Source organism: Gossypium raimondii, chromosome 2, assembly GCF_025698545.1.
Source record: "Gossypium raimondii isolate GPD5lz chromosome 2, ASM2569854v1, whole genome shotgun sequence".
Lineage (NCBI taxonomy): Eukaryota > Viridiplantae > Streptophyta > Magnoliopsida > Malvales > Malvaceae > Gossypium > Gossypium raimondii.
The window spans coordinates 17695784-17711228 of NC_068566.1; the positions used below are offsets into that span (position 1 = coordinate 17695784).

Below are 15445 nucleotides of genomic sequence, written 5' to 3' on the forward strand. Positions count from 1 at the left end.
CTGGGCTCGATGTCATGACATCACACCCTAATGTCGTGACATCCTAGACAGAATGCACTTTGCAACATTTAATGTCGAAATTCATCTAAATGGTTTTAGATGTTTTGTCTTCCATTATCGACACTTCTCATTCTTATTTTTATTTTTATTTTCTGTATATCATATTTCTTGTCATAGTCTATTTTTAGGTACTCTTTTTGTCCGTCTGGAGCACAAGGATCCAACCTACTTAGGGAAGTTTTCTTGTTTGCACTTTCTTATTTTTTTTAGGGGCAGTGTATGTTCTAAAGTGTGGGAGGAAGAACATAAGAGTAATTTGTGTGTTTTTATTTTGTTTTTGTTAATTATTTATTTACTTTAGAAAATTATTGTTGTTGCATGGTGGTTGGATTATATTAATACTATGAATAGCGGTTGAAGATAATAAAGTATGTAATGGTTCTAGTCAAGATGAAAGTTTTGATTGATATAAGATAATTTGATTATTTTTTAGGGAAATTGATTAGGTTACTTAGTCAAATTGCATAATAGAGTTGAAGTACCTAAGTAAGAATGTTTGTTGATGCCATATGAGATATAAGTCTTTTAGATAGTCATAGAGACATGAATGCTTGAATCGATTATTATTCATTCGGTTTGATTCGAAATATGAAAGAAATTGTGTACAGTGGGATGCTTAGGGATAACCTAAGGCATTATTTTAATAGCCAGTTCTCAAATGATTATACCTTAATGCTATGAATCCTTAGTCTCCTTATTTGAGCCTGATAACTCCTTGTAGATGAACCTACAAAAAATTAAAACCCAAAGACCACACATAAATTGAAAACTTGAACTCTTCCCTATCCTTGGTCCTTTGATACATTATGAAATAGACGTCATTGCATAAATATCAAGGGCTTAGGTAGATACATTACGGTGGTTTCAAAAAAAAAGAGCGAAAAAGGAAGAAACAATGTGATATAGTGATTATAGGTTGGGCGAAAATTCTAGAAAAAGTCAAAAGTGAGAGAAAAATCAGTCATTAATGCACCAAAACTCGTTAAGTCGACCATAGTTTCTAGTATTAGATTGTATCTTCCTACATGGAGAAATAAGGTAGGTGAGAGAGGGAGACAAAAGGCGATGAGCTTGGATGGAACAATAAGGGGGAAGAGAGGGAGCAATGTCATATACCTAACTATTTCTAGTGTTTGAACCGTTTTGAGCCATATTTTTCTTTGAACTCATACTGTTCTAAACCTCAGAACATTACAAGCCTAGAAGACCAATGTGACTTAAGCATTCTATATGCATAATCTTCCAGAATTGCTAACAATTTTATTTAATGAATGTTTTTTATTCACATGATTGTGTCTGCTGCATATTTGCTTAATTTATGTTAATGGTGATATTGTTAAACATTTGGTCATGAGAATTATTCCTAATTTGTTAGTAATGTAACTTTGTAAACTAATCCTAATATACTTTAAAAATTTTCAAGGCATTAAACTATCAAGATTAAGTTACATGTACGATAAGAATTGTTATACCTTTAGTATTTGGCAATCATGTTTTTAGTAGTAATAAAATCTAAAGGATGTCTTCGTATTGCATGCTATGTGTCTAGACTTGGTTTGCTTGAGGACAAGCAAACAAGTTAAGTGTGGGAGAGTTTAGGTGTGAAGTTCTTAGTTATATCCATCTTCACTAGCTTTCACTTGTTTAAAGAAAGAAATTAAGTCATTTTGGTTTTTATTTTTTTAGTTTTCCAATATATGTGCTTTGGTTGCTTGAGGACAAGCAACAAGTTATGTGTGGGGGAGTGATCTTCCATGAAATACACTATTGTTTACATACTTTTTACACATAACTTTAGCTTGTTTAATAGTTAAATCAAAACATCTTAGTATATATTTAGGTTTTCATACTTAAAGTAGTAATTTATGCTTTCTAGTAGTTTTTATTACATTTTATATATCTAAATAAGGTTACATGAGCTTGTAGGTCAAGTCGAGAGCTAAAGATGCTTATTCGGGCCAAAATTGATGCTTATGTCCTGACACTAAGGTACTAATGTCTCAACGTCCAAGACAAGTTAAAAGCAAGTTCTGGAGTAAAATTGCCCTCGATGTCGCGACACGACCCTCCTATGTCGTGACATACCCCTTGTGGTTGGTTGCAACATCGCAGGCCTGTGTTGCAACCAAGCCCTTGCGCAACCCCAAAATTTTTACATGTTCTAATCAGAAGATCCTATTCCGAAGTGAGACTCTCATGATTGGAGATTGTTTCGGAGCCACGCTTTCATCGATAAATCCATGACCATCTCTTTTCTGTTATTCTATTTTTTATATCTCTTTCTTTAACATTGTTTAATTGAAGGTTTGTGTAAATATTATAACCAATTTATGCTTCATACTTACCTCGCATGGTTTTGACTATTCTAATATTATTAATTGATTGAAGGATAGAGTTTCTTAGTGGATCAACTATTTGGGAGATGAAGAACTTAAACCCTAGGCTTGACGACCATAGGAAGTTATTTAGGTGAGAATTAACCCAAAATTGGTATGGTCAATCTGTGAACATCTTAACCCTGAACCGGTCTAGATTGTGAGGTCGAAAGATAAGTAGTCCTTGCTGACCTTTTATTTTAGCGGAAGATCAGAAGATCCTACTAGGGTATCGACTAGTTGATTGATTAGAACCTTACATCAATAATTAATTAGGTAAAACAAATGGATCTAGGCTAAAGCAACTCGCGTAGTCAAAACAAGGGATACAAGAAGCTGATACATGAACTTAGGAGTAGGTTTAGATTTAATTCAATTTATTTAGTTTATTATTATAATCTTGCTTCTTGATTAACACTACTAATTCGTGACTCATGTAGATAAGTAATTATTTTTTGTAATTGGCTTAATATCAATTTTCCCCAAATTGTAATCCCTTGGGTACGATCATTGGGTACAAGTAAGTCCATGTGGTACAGACCCATGACATTATATGATAAGTAAAACATTCATGGTGACGCCTCTAGTGAAATGAAGTCTGGACTGGTAGATCACGACATGAAGATATGAATAAGTCTATGAGGGAGAAACCCAAGATCCCTTCTGTGGTAGTCCGCTGAGACAGTAAACACATGGTTCTGTGTGTTGCTGTGTGGTGTGATCTGGTAAGCCTTAATGGTGTATTCTGTGTGCCTTTGTGGAAAATTATGAAATGCCTATATGGCATATTTGGGGATGCCTACGTGGTAGAATCTGGTTATCTGCCTTTATAACAAGATCTGGGTAAGTTATGATATTTCTTTGAAGGATAAATCTATGATGTTGATTTGATACGCTTTTAGTTAACTTGGTTTGGTTAGTCTTGTGAGGAAATGCAATGAGTCATAAGGGATGGTTCTTGAAAGAAACAATGTATCTGTATTTCCAAATAAGGAATTCGACGTAGTAGTATATTAGTATAGGATATGGGTGTATTCCTAGTGATGAAAGGTTTAAGTGGTCATTGGTTTGAGTTTGTCTATGCTGTGTAGGGTTGAAGTCTGAGTTATCTGGAAACCGCCATATATGAGGAGTATCATGTCTTATTCTGAGGTTATTTGGAATCTGAATTATTTGTCAATCTAGGTGTTCTTGTGTTAGATAACATGGACATATCAAATTCTTCTAAATTATCTGAAATGTTTCATCATTAGTATGAGGTGGTTATAGGTTTGATTGTGAATACAATATGATTGGTGGTCTAACAACTATTAAGACTAGTATGAGAGTCTGTCAAATGTAAGTTCAGTTAGTAACTATCCGCTAAAGAATAGTATCTATGGATAACCATTCTTGAAGAATGTGAAGCTTTTGTTTGAAGAGGAAATTCGTTGAACGTGGGTTCGGTACAAATATTCCTCTAGGAAGTATCTTGTGTTCTAAGAAGGATTAAGATCTATACCGATTGGTTTGATCTGGTTGGTCAATAAGTGAAGTGAAAGTGATACATTAAGTATGAAAGTTGGCGTATAGGCATATATTCATTATTTTGGAAGAGTCCACCAAAGACAGAGTGATAATCCAAACTTTTAAGATGAGGAATTCAACTAGAAAAACTCTAAGATATTCTATATTAAAACTCACTAAGTTCGCAGGAACTTATAAATTATTTGGTCATGTTTCAAGACTTGTTGTGTGAATGAGCACGCCAGGAGGGACTAAGCCAGGAATGCACTAGAGAAAATCGGTAAGTTGGAATATTATGCATACAAAGGGCCTATTAGAAGTATGTCTATAGTTCTTTACACCAAAAAGAGTCTGTCTTTATCGAACTTATGTGTTGTAATACCTTATATTATTTTTTAAGAGTTTGCTAAATACTTGGATTTTTTCCTTATTTCTTTGTTCAAAAAAATTTAAATAAATAATAAGGAATATGTTGAAAACCTGCAGATTGTTTAAAAATTATACTGGGTGTTTGTATGTTGTAACATCTAATACCCAAACTCAGTGATTTGAGTCGGGTAGAGGGTGCTATAGCCCAATTTAGGTCAAATACAAGCCTTAATCACACTAAAAATGAGACGTGTGGATGAAAACACCCTTAACGAATTTTTACCCTCCATTAGACCTGTGTTGCACACATAACTTCGAATGTTAATTATGGAATTGGCTCGGTTGTGTTGCAACCTCGAAAGCTTGTGTTCCAACTCGGCTATCATTCTTGATGCTTTTGGGCCTAAAAATAGGTGTCCTGAACACCCAATGAAGCTCATTAAAACCACCTTAAGGTCGGTATTGGCCCAATGGGTCAACTAACTTGAAATATTGCGTAAAAACACTTATTTTGCAATAATTTAACTCCAAGTTAAAAAAAAAACTAAATATCCAATAAAAGATACTAAATTGCTAGAAAAAAAAGCTCTTTAATTGCCGAAAAGTACCTAAACTGCCACTATAATTTGTGGTAAGTTAGGACGTCGCGACGAGGAGGCTGATGTCGTAACATTCAGGTCATGAAGTGTAAAGTTTACCAGTACATGTTTACCCCGAACAGTTACACAACTAAGGTTATCACTCGGGAGGGTGATCATTTGGGAGTTTGCGAATTTTTGATCCTTTAGTGAAGTGTAAAGTTTGTAAACTATTTCGTCAACTACCTATTCGTTTAGGGTAGAGAAAAATTTACGCCATTGGTGGAAATCCACTAACTACCTAATGGCGTCACAATCAATTAATGAGGGATCGAACCCTTGTTCTTGAATGAATGTTCGCCCACTCATTTGCAAGTAAAATCATTCGACTTTTAGGTTATCAAAATAGTTGGCATCAAAATTTGCTGATGCCTTTTGGGTACATCTTGCTGTGTGAGGTTCCATGTAACCAAATTTAATCAAGAAAAAATAAAAGAAAAATGATCAAACACATAACCAAGAATGAGATTGGAACATCTAACCTTGATTTATGAAGTTGTTCGCATTGGGTTGTTTTCCGATGTGTTGTACTTGCCAAAAGAAAATACAAAACAAAGTAAACAAACTGAAAAGTAAGGGGAAGAGAAGTGACCAAGAAAGAATAGAGACATGAATGCAAAAACTCGAAGTACGATGATAGTAGGAGAGGTGCAATGACTCTAGGGTTGTTGGGTGCTCTTTTGGATATTTTGTAAGTTATTGTTTAGGGTTGAAATCATCTGGTATATAAAGGAAATTTGACGGGCCGCACATAGAGGCGGGCCAGAAATTGCAGAAAATCAATGTTGTGTCATAACACAAGGGTGTGTATGTCGCGACATGCAACTCTAATATCCCAGATTTTTTGTTCAAAGTTACGTGTTGCCACATAGGGGACCCTTTGTCGTAACACAACCTGGAATTTTCTTATTACAGGGTTTTGAAGTTCCTTGCATGGCACATGGAGTCTTGTGTCACGAAACATACAGGAGTTATAAAAAATAGTCTTGAATTTCTGTGTCGCGACGTACTGGCCAGTGCAAAATCAGTATTTTTGGATGTGTCGAACTTATTTAGTCGTGCCTAATCACTTCGAAACAGTCCTATGGTCACCTTAGCTCTCAACTAACCTAATTCCTACCTTAGTTAAAATTAAATATCCACAATTACAATACTAAAAATCCAAAATACACAAAGATACAATGTTTACAGGAATAATGAATTTCGATGATAAAAATCTAAGCATGGGGACTAGACTCGTCTGGTGATTTGTTACTATCCATCATCCGTTTTCTTCTTCTCTATCTATCATCGTAATTCGTCCAATATGGGTCTATTAATTCCAGATCTTTCCACTTGTCTCGTTCTTTTGAACCATGGTTTCTGTACACATCAAACTAAAAAAAATACCTTCGATCAAGGATGTTAAGGGTTGTGTAAAATAATGCAAAAATTCACTCCTTAATTGCTTTTCTAATCCCTCATATTGGGAATCATGACCTCATTTGAATACTTCTATTTCACCATCAATTTTCATTGTTAACTTATTTCTTTCAAGGTCGATGGTTGATCTAGACGTGACAAAAAATGACTTACTCAACAGTATGGGATCTCTTGACCTTCCTCGAAGTCAAGCACAACAAAATCAACCAGGACTATGAAAATCCTCATTTTAACTAACACGTCCTTAAGTACACCATTTGGGCGTACCAAGAACCTATCGGCTAATGGCAGTGTTATCGACGTGTTTTCAACTCCCCTAATCCGATTTTCACATAGATCGATAGGGGCATTAAATTGATGTTGGCCCCTAAATCACAAAGGGCCTTGCTAAACTATCTATCCCTTATCTCTAACATTTTACTAAGTTCACATGGGTAAAAATTTTACATATATTCATTACCATACTTGTAATCAATCTTATTCGCATATTCATACCCTATGTTAGGTCACATATGCATTTTCACACCCCGTACAGTACTCTATTGCATAACAATCATTTATCACATTTCATTTTGCAATTTAGTAAATGTATTATTTCTCGATCATATTCACAATCACAATCCCATTTCATCATCAAACACTTATATTTCATATTATATGAAATATTTCATTTCAATTTACATACCACATATCATAATTTAAGTTTTCATGTTGTTTTCCATTTTATTCATTTTAGTCCTTTATCCCGATAATCCATACAAAAACTCAATCAAAAAAATTCATATTATCACCATATACTCACCTTAATGATCAATAATTCAATAAACATGCAAATACAAATAAATATTTCTATCCCAAACCATAAAAGTACAAACTAGGATTCCCGAATTACTTGTCGATAACTTTCGCTTTTGCTTTCCCTCTTGTCAATTCCGCGTCGACTTTAGCTATGTACAACCACAAAACATATATCACTATCAGTTTCCAACTGATTCACAATCAATTACTAAATCATGCATATTTTGTAATTTATTCAATTTAATCTTTAAACCTGAGACAAACATAACTTTCAATTTAAAGCTTTGGATTAAAATCTGATTTCACATTTATTAATTAGGGGGCTTATATTTCCTATTCCTACCGCAATTTCATAACAGGTTTAAATTTTATTCAATTTGGTCTCTAATATAATAAAACTTACATTGAAGCTTACTAACCTTTACAATTTAGTCCTTTTATAAGCTAAGCTTAGTTTCTATCAATTTCACACCTAATTCATTCAATTACCAATAATAGGAACTTATCAAAGTCTAATCAATTGAATAAATTGGTACATGAGCTAGCTTAATCAAGCTCCCATGATTTAAAATCTATAAAAATCAAAGAAAAATAGCTAGGGACTTAATTGAAAATAATGGTTGATTTCTTTAAGCTCCAAAAATAGAGTTTTGGCTTTTCAACTTGGACAAACAATCGATAAGATGATGAAATTCATCCTTTTATCCACTAAAATCAGCTTATATATGATAAGTAGTTTAATTTAATCTAAGTTTAACTTAATTTAATCATCAATTAATTAAATCTAATGACGCCTTACATCAACGTCCACTGTCTGTAACGATCTGATTTTCAATAGTGTCAAAAAATACGGTTTTGGAATCTTGTTTCCTAAGCCGAGCCCTTAAATATTAAATAGGGATATTTATGGAGTTATTATATTAATATATTAAAATCTATTAAGTAATTTAACCAAAAATATGATTAATTAAGGCCTAGGGACTAAATTGTAAAAGTTTAATCACTATAAAGTTTTAATTAGGAAAAGGCTTGGGGACTTAGGTAACAATTATCGAAAGGACTAAAATGGAAATAAAACAAATTAAAATATATGTTAGTCGGATTTGATGGTGGATGTCATTAGCTGAAGTTAATTAAAGATTAATGTAAATCGAACATGATTAATGTGATTAATTAAGCTTAATTAAGGATTAATCTAGCTATATAAGTTAAATGTTAGTTGGAATAGATGAAAGACGTCATCATATTCATCCTTCTTACCATCTACTATAGTCAAGTGGGCTGTCGTCAAATGTAGTAGTTAATTTGGTCTATTTTTCTACTTAAGGAGCTTGTTTTCTAGGCAATTTAATATTTTATATTATGTTTTTGGTATTTAGAATAGGATTAAATATTAGTAAAATAGGTGTTTTTAACACATTTTATCAGTGTTGTGACCCATTAGGCTGACGTGGGCCTTAGGTTGTGCTAATATTTGTAACTGAGTGTGTAGGATGCAGGGTTATAGGTCCAATTGACGTGGAAGCAATAAATGAGTGATGTACAAGCTTCCTAAGACGTCAAAGCACAAAAAGAATGACACAAGGATGAATTTGCATGTCGTGTCTCGCCATATGAGGGATATGGCGCAACACAGGTCGATATGTTGCACAAGGATGCCCAGGTTATTTTTGTCTGCACAATTAATCTTCCACGAAGACCTAGGACGTGTCGGAGACCTAATTTGGGCTTCCAACACTTCTATAAATAAGACATTAGAGGTTTAATGTAAATAAGTCGTCCTAGATGCACTCAAAAGCCTTAGTAGTTTAAGAGTAGGATTAGATTAGTTTTCTTTTGGCTTTTCGTAACTTATTTGTTTTTCATCTTGGAATCGGCTTCGATTTAAGAGCTATTTTATATTATTAAAGTATTTCACTTTGTTTTCTCTTTACATTCAATCTATTTCTTTATTCCAATTAATCCATTTGCTACTCTTTTTTCCATTCGATATCAAATCCACGATTATTCAAATCTCATTTCTCTTCCGATTCAATTGTATTATTCACATGATTTACTCAATTGGAGTTGAGATTATAAATAACATGAGTGACTAAATCCCTTAGGGGAGATTAACGAGTGGATAGGGATGTGATTAACGGAGGATTTAAGGTTTTCCCGAGAGAGTTAGTTGGTATAGATTATGTGTTCTTAAACCCTAGGCCTGACAACCTTAGGAAGTTATCATAGGTTAGACGAGGTCGAGAGATAAGTCAAACCGAGTAAATCGTAATTTATTTTGGAGATAAGTGAGTATTTACCAATTGATTTGTTAGTTAGAGGTTGGGAGGTAATAATTGGTTAATCGATAGCTAATCCATCCTAAACCCTAATTTGAAGTTAATTATAAACCTTGAAGTGAGTTAACCTTCCTGATTGGTTTATTGATTTAAGTCATTTGTTTATTTTTCTTATTTATTTATTTAGTCATTTAAATTCCTTATTAATCTATTTTATGGTTTGTCATAATATAATAATTAATTAGTACTATTTAGACTTATTATGTAAAAAAGTTTTCATAGATCTATTCCATCCTCCCTTGGGTACGATTCTTAGAATACTTTCAAGTGTTTCGTTGTACTAACTATTTTATAATTTGACCTGTGCACTTACAGACACCTTTGTTCTAAATTCTTATATATTTTTGGTGTTATATTTTAGTATAAACGATAACTCGTTTATAGGCGGTCAAGTCCTTAGCACCGTTTTCGGGGAGGTTTCAACAATAAATCTTGAAAATATTTTTTTAATAATAAGATAAGTAGGAAAGTTAAAACCTATAGATACAATATTTAATTTTTGTTTATTTATTATTATTTATTATTTTCATTTTTTTCAAGTCGTTTATGACCAGAAGCTTTAGCACTCCAACCGAATTGTACCCAGATCTGGTGTAATTACTTAGGCACAATTGTCAAGAGATGAATACTGATCCACACGTGGTAATTAACTTACCCTGGGGAAATATTTTATCTAAGGATCCAAGAGAGCAACAAGGAAATAATTGGGAAGAAATCCCAATGGCTCAGCAGATGTTGTGTGAGAACGCCGGCGATTAACACCAATAATTTTGAGATAAAGGTAGCCACGATTCAAATTATCCAAAACATGCTGCAATTTAAGGGAAACATGGTAGAAGACCCGAACTAGCACCTGAAGTGGTTCTTGCAATTATGCGACACCTTAAAAAATAACAGAGGATTCGATGATGTCGTCCATCTTCAGTTATTCTCGTTCTCATTATGTGATAACGTGGTTGATTGGTTAGACTTGTTAGAACATGGTTCCATGAAAACATAGAATGATCTAGAAGAAAAAATTCTCTATAAAATTCTCCCAATTAGTTTAACCATTCAGATAAGGTGAGAAATTGCCAATTTTAAAAAATATGAAGGTGAATCCTTGTACGAGGCGTGAGAGCATTACAAGAAAATGCTAAGGAAGTGACCACACCATGGACTATAGGTGTGGCTTTAGATCCAATTATTTTATAATGGTGTTGATAGACATTAAATTTAGCTTAGAGAAAGAATCCGACGGATCTATCATGTTCCATACGTACGAACGAGCCTTCAAAATCATAGAAGACATGGTCATGAACTCGTACATGGGGCCCACTGAGAGATTTATGTACAAACCTAAGCCTCCAACAATGAAAGCGATAAACGAAGAAAACGACGATGATAGATTTCAATGAATTTTATAGAAGCTTAATCATTTGGAGACGCCAGTCAAGCCGAAAAGAGTAGAGGCACATTATGAGAACCAACCAGAGGATGTAAGTTACATAAATAATAGGGGTTGAGATGCCTATTCAAATACTTACAATCTCAGTTGGAGAGATCATCCGAACTTCAAGTGGGGAGGTAACCAAGGAGGTGCAAATCAAGCCTAAACCCGAAAAAACCCTCTACCAACCTCCACCATTGTAACAACGGTCCGCGGTGAATGACCATGTTGTATGTGGTCAAAAATTTGACCGATCAGAGGGGGAGATGCAAACTATGAAGACGAACATTCAACAAGTCCAAGCTATATGTGGATGACTCAAATCTCGAATGGGTAGCCTCTGCGACCAAATGAACCAGTTAATGACTATGTTTCAAAAGTAAAATGGCCAGAGCCTCCCTAGTAACACGGAGAAAAATCCTTGGAGAGATGGAAAAGAGCACGTAAAGGTGATTGCATCGCGATTAGGCATGGAATTGAAGTCGCCAAGCCAAACAATCCATGAAGAGGAGGAAATTCTAGAAAATGTCGACGAACCCATAGAGGAGGAGGAAGAAACTGTGCACCATGAGCTGATTAAGGAAGTAGTTGAATCGATGCCTGATCTGGTAATCTCAATTCTGAGCACAATGAAGATACCGTTCCTGACACGATTAGAGGACAAGAAAAATAGGGACGAGGTAGATTTTATAAATTTTCTTAATTTATTTAAATCCCTCAATGTCAATTTGTCACTATTAGAATAATTTTACATACTGATTCTTGGCATTCTCTTGGAATATAAAAATATTTCCCACAAATAAAATTATCAAAAAAGTGATAAAAATAGAGAAATACGAAGAAGAAGGAAAAAATTAAAAAATATATATTATGTGGGATGAATTTTGTGCCAAAACTTTCCAGATCAAATATAGTATATTTGAGGAGGCTCTAGTAGAAATTTCACGATTTTTAGAAATCAGAAACACCTCGGACCAAGTTATCAAATTGTTTCGCATTTTTAGGGTTTTTGGGTTTCGACGATTTTTATTGACTCTTAGCTTTAGGTTGTCATATGTTTTTTCTTTTTTATTATTCTATTACATATTCTAACACTTTCTTGTTTCTTGTGTTAGTATGTTAAAGCATGTTGCACATACCTTCCTTCGGGCAACATAATTTTTTGGTGTCTAGCCGATTTTGGACTCCTAGTGCCCCTGGTTTTGCTTTGTTTAGTACAGCAGAACAGGCTTTTAGCGGCATTTTTTAGGCCTATAGCGGCATTTTTAGCAACGCTTTTAACCCAAACGCCGCTATAGACCATGCCTCTATTTTTTGTGGCATTTTTTCCGCATAAACGCCGCTAAAGAACATGATCTTTAGCAGCGCTTTTAACCCAAACGCCGTTAAAGATCATGACCTTTAGCGGTGCCTTTATAAGATACACCGCTAAAGGTCATGTTATTTAGCAGTGCTTTTATAGGAAACGTCACTAAATGTCATGTTTTTTAGCGGCGTTTCTATAGCAAACGCCGCTAAAAAACATGACATTTAGTGACGTTTCCTATAAAAGCGCTGCTAAAGAACATGATGTTCATTAGTTGCGCTTCTATAGCAAACTCTAAAAAGGTCATGTTCATTAGCGACTCTTTTTATTAAAAATGCCGCTAAAAGTACCGTTCTTTAGCGGCGTTTTACAGTAAACGCCACTAACATTGGCAGATTTCCAGCATCCAATTTTCATCCATATGCAACCCTTCTTGTAATATGGAAACAAACCAAAAACAACAAATTTGATACTTCAAATTTAACGAATGATATATGATATAAATTGATAAATGAAGTATAATTCGAATTATTCTTACAATAATGTTAAAAGTTAAAATGTTAAAAATATTCATACAATAGTTTAAGATGGCGGATTTTGCGACTGTTGAAACATCTTCTTCATATTCTGAAGTTGTAGTTGAAGTGCGTTGTGCTTTCTGCTCTGCTTCCCTCGCTGCTGCCTTTGCTTCTCTTGCTGTTGCCTCTGCTTCCCTCGCTACTGCCTCTGCTTTAAGTTGTAGCTGGAGATCTTCATATTTTCTTTGAACCTCAGCTTCTCTCGATGCTACCTCCGCTTTAAGTTGAGTAATTTGCTCAACTGTGCTCACTTGCATCTGAGCTATCTGGTCTCTTAACCTCTGAACTTCAACTTGAGCCTGACTCCCCGAAGGCATGTATTGATGCGAGCTGGATCCAAAATATTAGGTTGGATTAACAAAAGATCCTTGAAATCGAACCTGACCATACCTTTCAGAACCCAAAACTTCAGTAATAATCCGATTATCAATGTCGTCAACATTAACAGAACTATCACTCGAAGCAATCGCTTCATACTCTGCCTTTTTATCCTTTAGTTTCTCCTAAAGGAAATATATAATAATAACAAATGCAACATAACTTAACATTATTTGCATTACAAACGATGAATTAAAACATTACAATTAAACAATATAAATATTTAAAATAATTCAAATTTAATTAACTAAATATACCATAATTTCTACAGCTTCAGAAGTCATAGGAGATCCATCTTTCTTCCTATGTGTAATGTCAAAAAGCTGAAGGCGTCCAACTTTTGACCGCATTTACGCTTCCTACAATATAGTAGTAAAAATATTACTTAATGAAAAGTAATAAATATTTGACACTATTAATAAATTCAAAATACCTCAGCCTCAGCTACACAAGCAAAACTTTTCGACCCAGCTGTGTGAGTGAATTTCTATTTTTGCCTACTGCTTGTTCCAACTCGTTCACGATCCTACATTATGAAATTATTATTACGTATATAGTAAATACTATAAACCGAAATAATTATAAGATTTTGGAAGTACGTAATACCTCTCCTTTCTTTGAATTCTAAAATCTAACCGCATCTTCCCATTGGTACCTTAGCATTCCCGGCGGGACATTTCACAATTTCTCTTCGAGGGTTGTTTTTGTCTTAAAATATTCGTTCTTTAAAGTACTTTTATGGTCTCTCCACCTTTTTCCCAATGACTTCTTGACATAATTATCCGAGACCTCCAAAGCAAACCTCGCCTACAAAAAACACAAGTTTAGAAAGTAAATATAAATGAAACTTAAACCAAAGTATTATAAATCACATTAAGGTTTTGTTACCTTAATATTATTGAGAGCTTGATTTTTGTTACTATTAGACATTTGATGCCATGAATCGTAGTTGATAGGAAACATATTGGCATTTCGTGCTATAATGCCCAAATATCCTGCTAAAATTCGAGCTTCTGATCCAACAGGCTGACCAAAACTGTTTCTACATACTTTGACACGCTCGATAGGATCTAACTCGTATAAATCTTTAAGTAGCGTACGTCCTCGACCTCTGTGCGTCTCACCACTTTCAGCTGAAAAATGATATATTATAATATAAGAATTTGAAAAAGAAATCAATAATAAAAGTCAACACGCATGTAAATTAAATTTAAACATACTTTGAAATTCTACAGGTTCGTCAGGTGTATTCGGAACATTCGAAGATCCAATAGCAGTCTGTTGTTCACTATTTGTTTCTTCCGAGTTTGGAGTAATTTGAACAATACTTAGATCTCGCAATCTTCTTCTAGGCATTTTATCTGTAATACACATAAAATAGTTAAAATTTTAGTAACTAATTACAACAATAACAACACATATAAAATAGTTGAAATATTTAATAAGACCAAGATTTAAATTATGATATTACATATAATTAAAAAATCGTAAAATCTTACTACATCATAATTCGTAAATATCTTCATCAACATCCTGGTGAACCCATTGAAATTGTGTACTAGTACTAGGGATATTTTCATTTAAGTTTTGTTCTGGAAAAGGCAAAGTTTCTGATCTGTCGTCGATGTCATCTCTACTTCCATTGCCCATGTCAAACAAGTCTCTAGGGATGTTACGGAGTACAACGTACCAACCCTCATCAGCACGAGGATAAGATACATCTATCGTTGAAGAGGAAGTACTAGGTGTGCATTCTCCATGGAAAATCCATTTTTATACCCGCGAATAAACCCATCAACAATTAGATGCTCGTAGACAACTTCACGATAATGCCAATTGATGTTGCCACACTTCTTACACGGGCAAAGAATCATATTCTCTTGGCTTGCATATTGAAATGCAAAATTTACAAAAGTTTGTACTCCATTTTGATAGTCGTTGCTTACCCTCGACAAATTCATCCAATATCGGTCCATTTCGTAGTTCTTGAAGTCTAAAGTTAACAATAAATTACACGGGTTTAGGGTTTTGGGATAAGTATAATTAAGTTATGTAAGTTATGTAAGTTATGATATGATATATATTTATGTATTATGTAAGTTATGTAAGTTATGTGACTTACGTAAGTTATGATATGATATATATAAGTAATTTAAGATATTTAAGTATGTATGTGAGTTATGTAAGTTATGATATGATATATATTTATGTATTATGTAAGCTATGTATTTGTTTTGTAAGTTATGG

The 15445-nt window shown here is 33.9% G+C and overlaps 2 protein-coding genes across 2 annotated transcripts; both read right to left on the reverse strand.

The window, feature by feature from the left end:
* Positions 1-10180: 10180 nt before the first annotated feature.
* Positions 10181-13540, reverse strand: LOC128033856 (uncharacterized). The gene is made up of 3 exons (XM_052622302.1): positions 13456-13540; positions 12781-13150; positions 10181-10318 (listed from the first exon to the last, which is right to left on the reverse strand). Exons 2-3 carry the CDS (start codon positions 13135-13137, stop codon positions 10181-10183), a joined length of 495 nt encoding a protein of 164 aa, XP_052478262.1. The 5' UTR covers positions 13138-13150; positions 13456-13540.
* Positions 13541-13630: 90 nt separating this feature from the next.
* On the reverse strand, positions 13631-14617 carry LOC105781081 (uncharacterized). Its single transcript, XM_052623386.1, has 4 exons — positions 14419-14617; positions 14087-14331; positions 13805-14005; positions 13631-13724 (listed from the first exon to the last, which is right to left on the reverse strand). Exons 1-3 carry the CDS (start codon positions 14570-14572, stop codon positions 13877-13879), a joined length of 528 nt encoding a protein of 175 aa, XP_052479346.1. The 5' UTR covers positions 14573-14617; the 3' UTR covers positions 13631-13724; positions 13805-13876.
* Between the last annotated feature and the right edge of the window lie 828 nt (positions 14618-15445).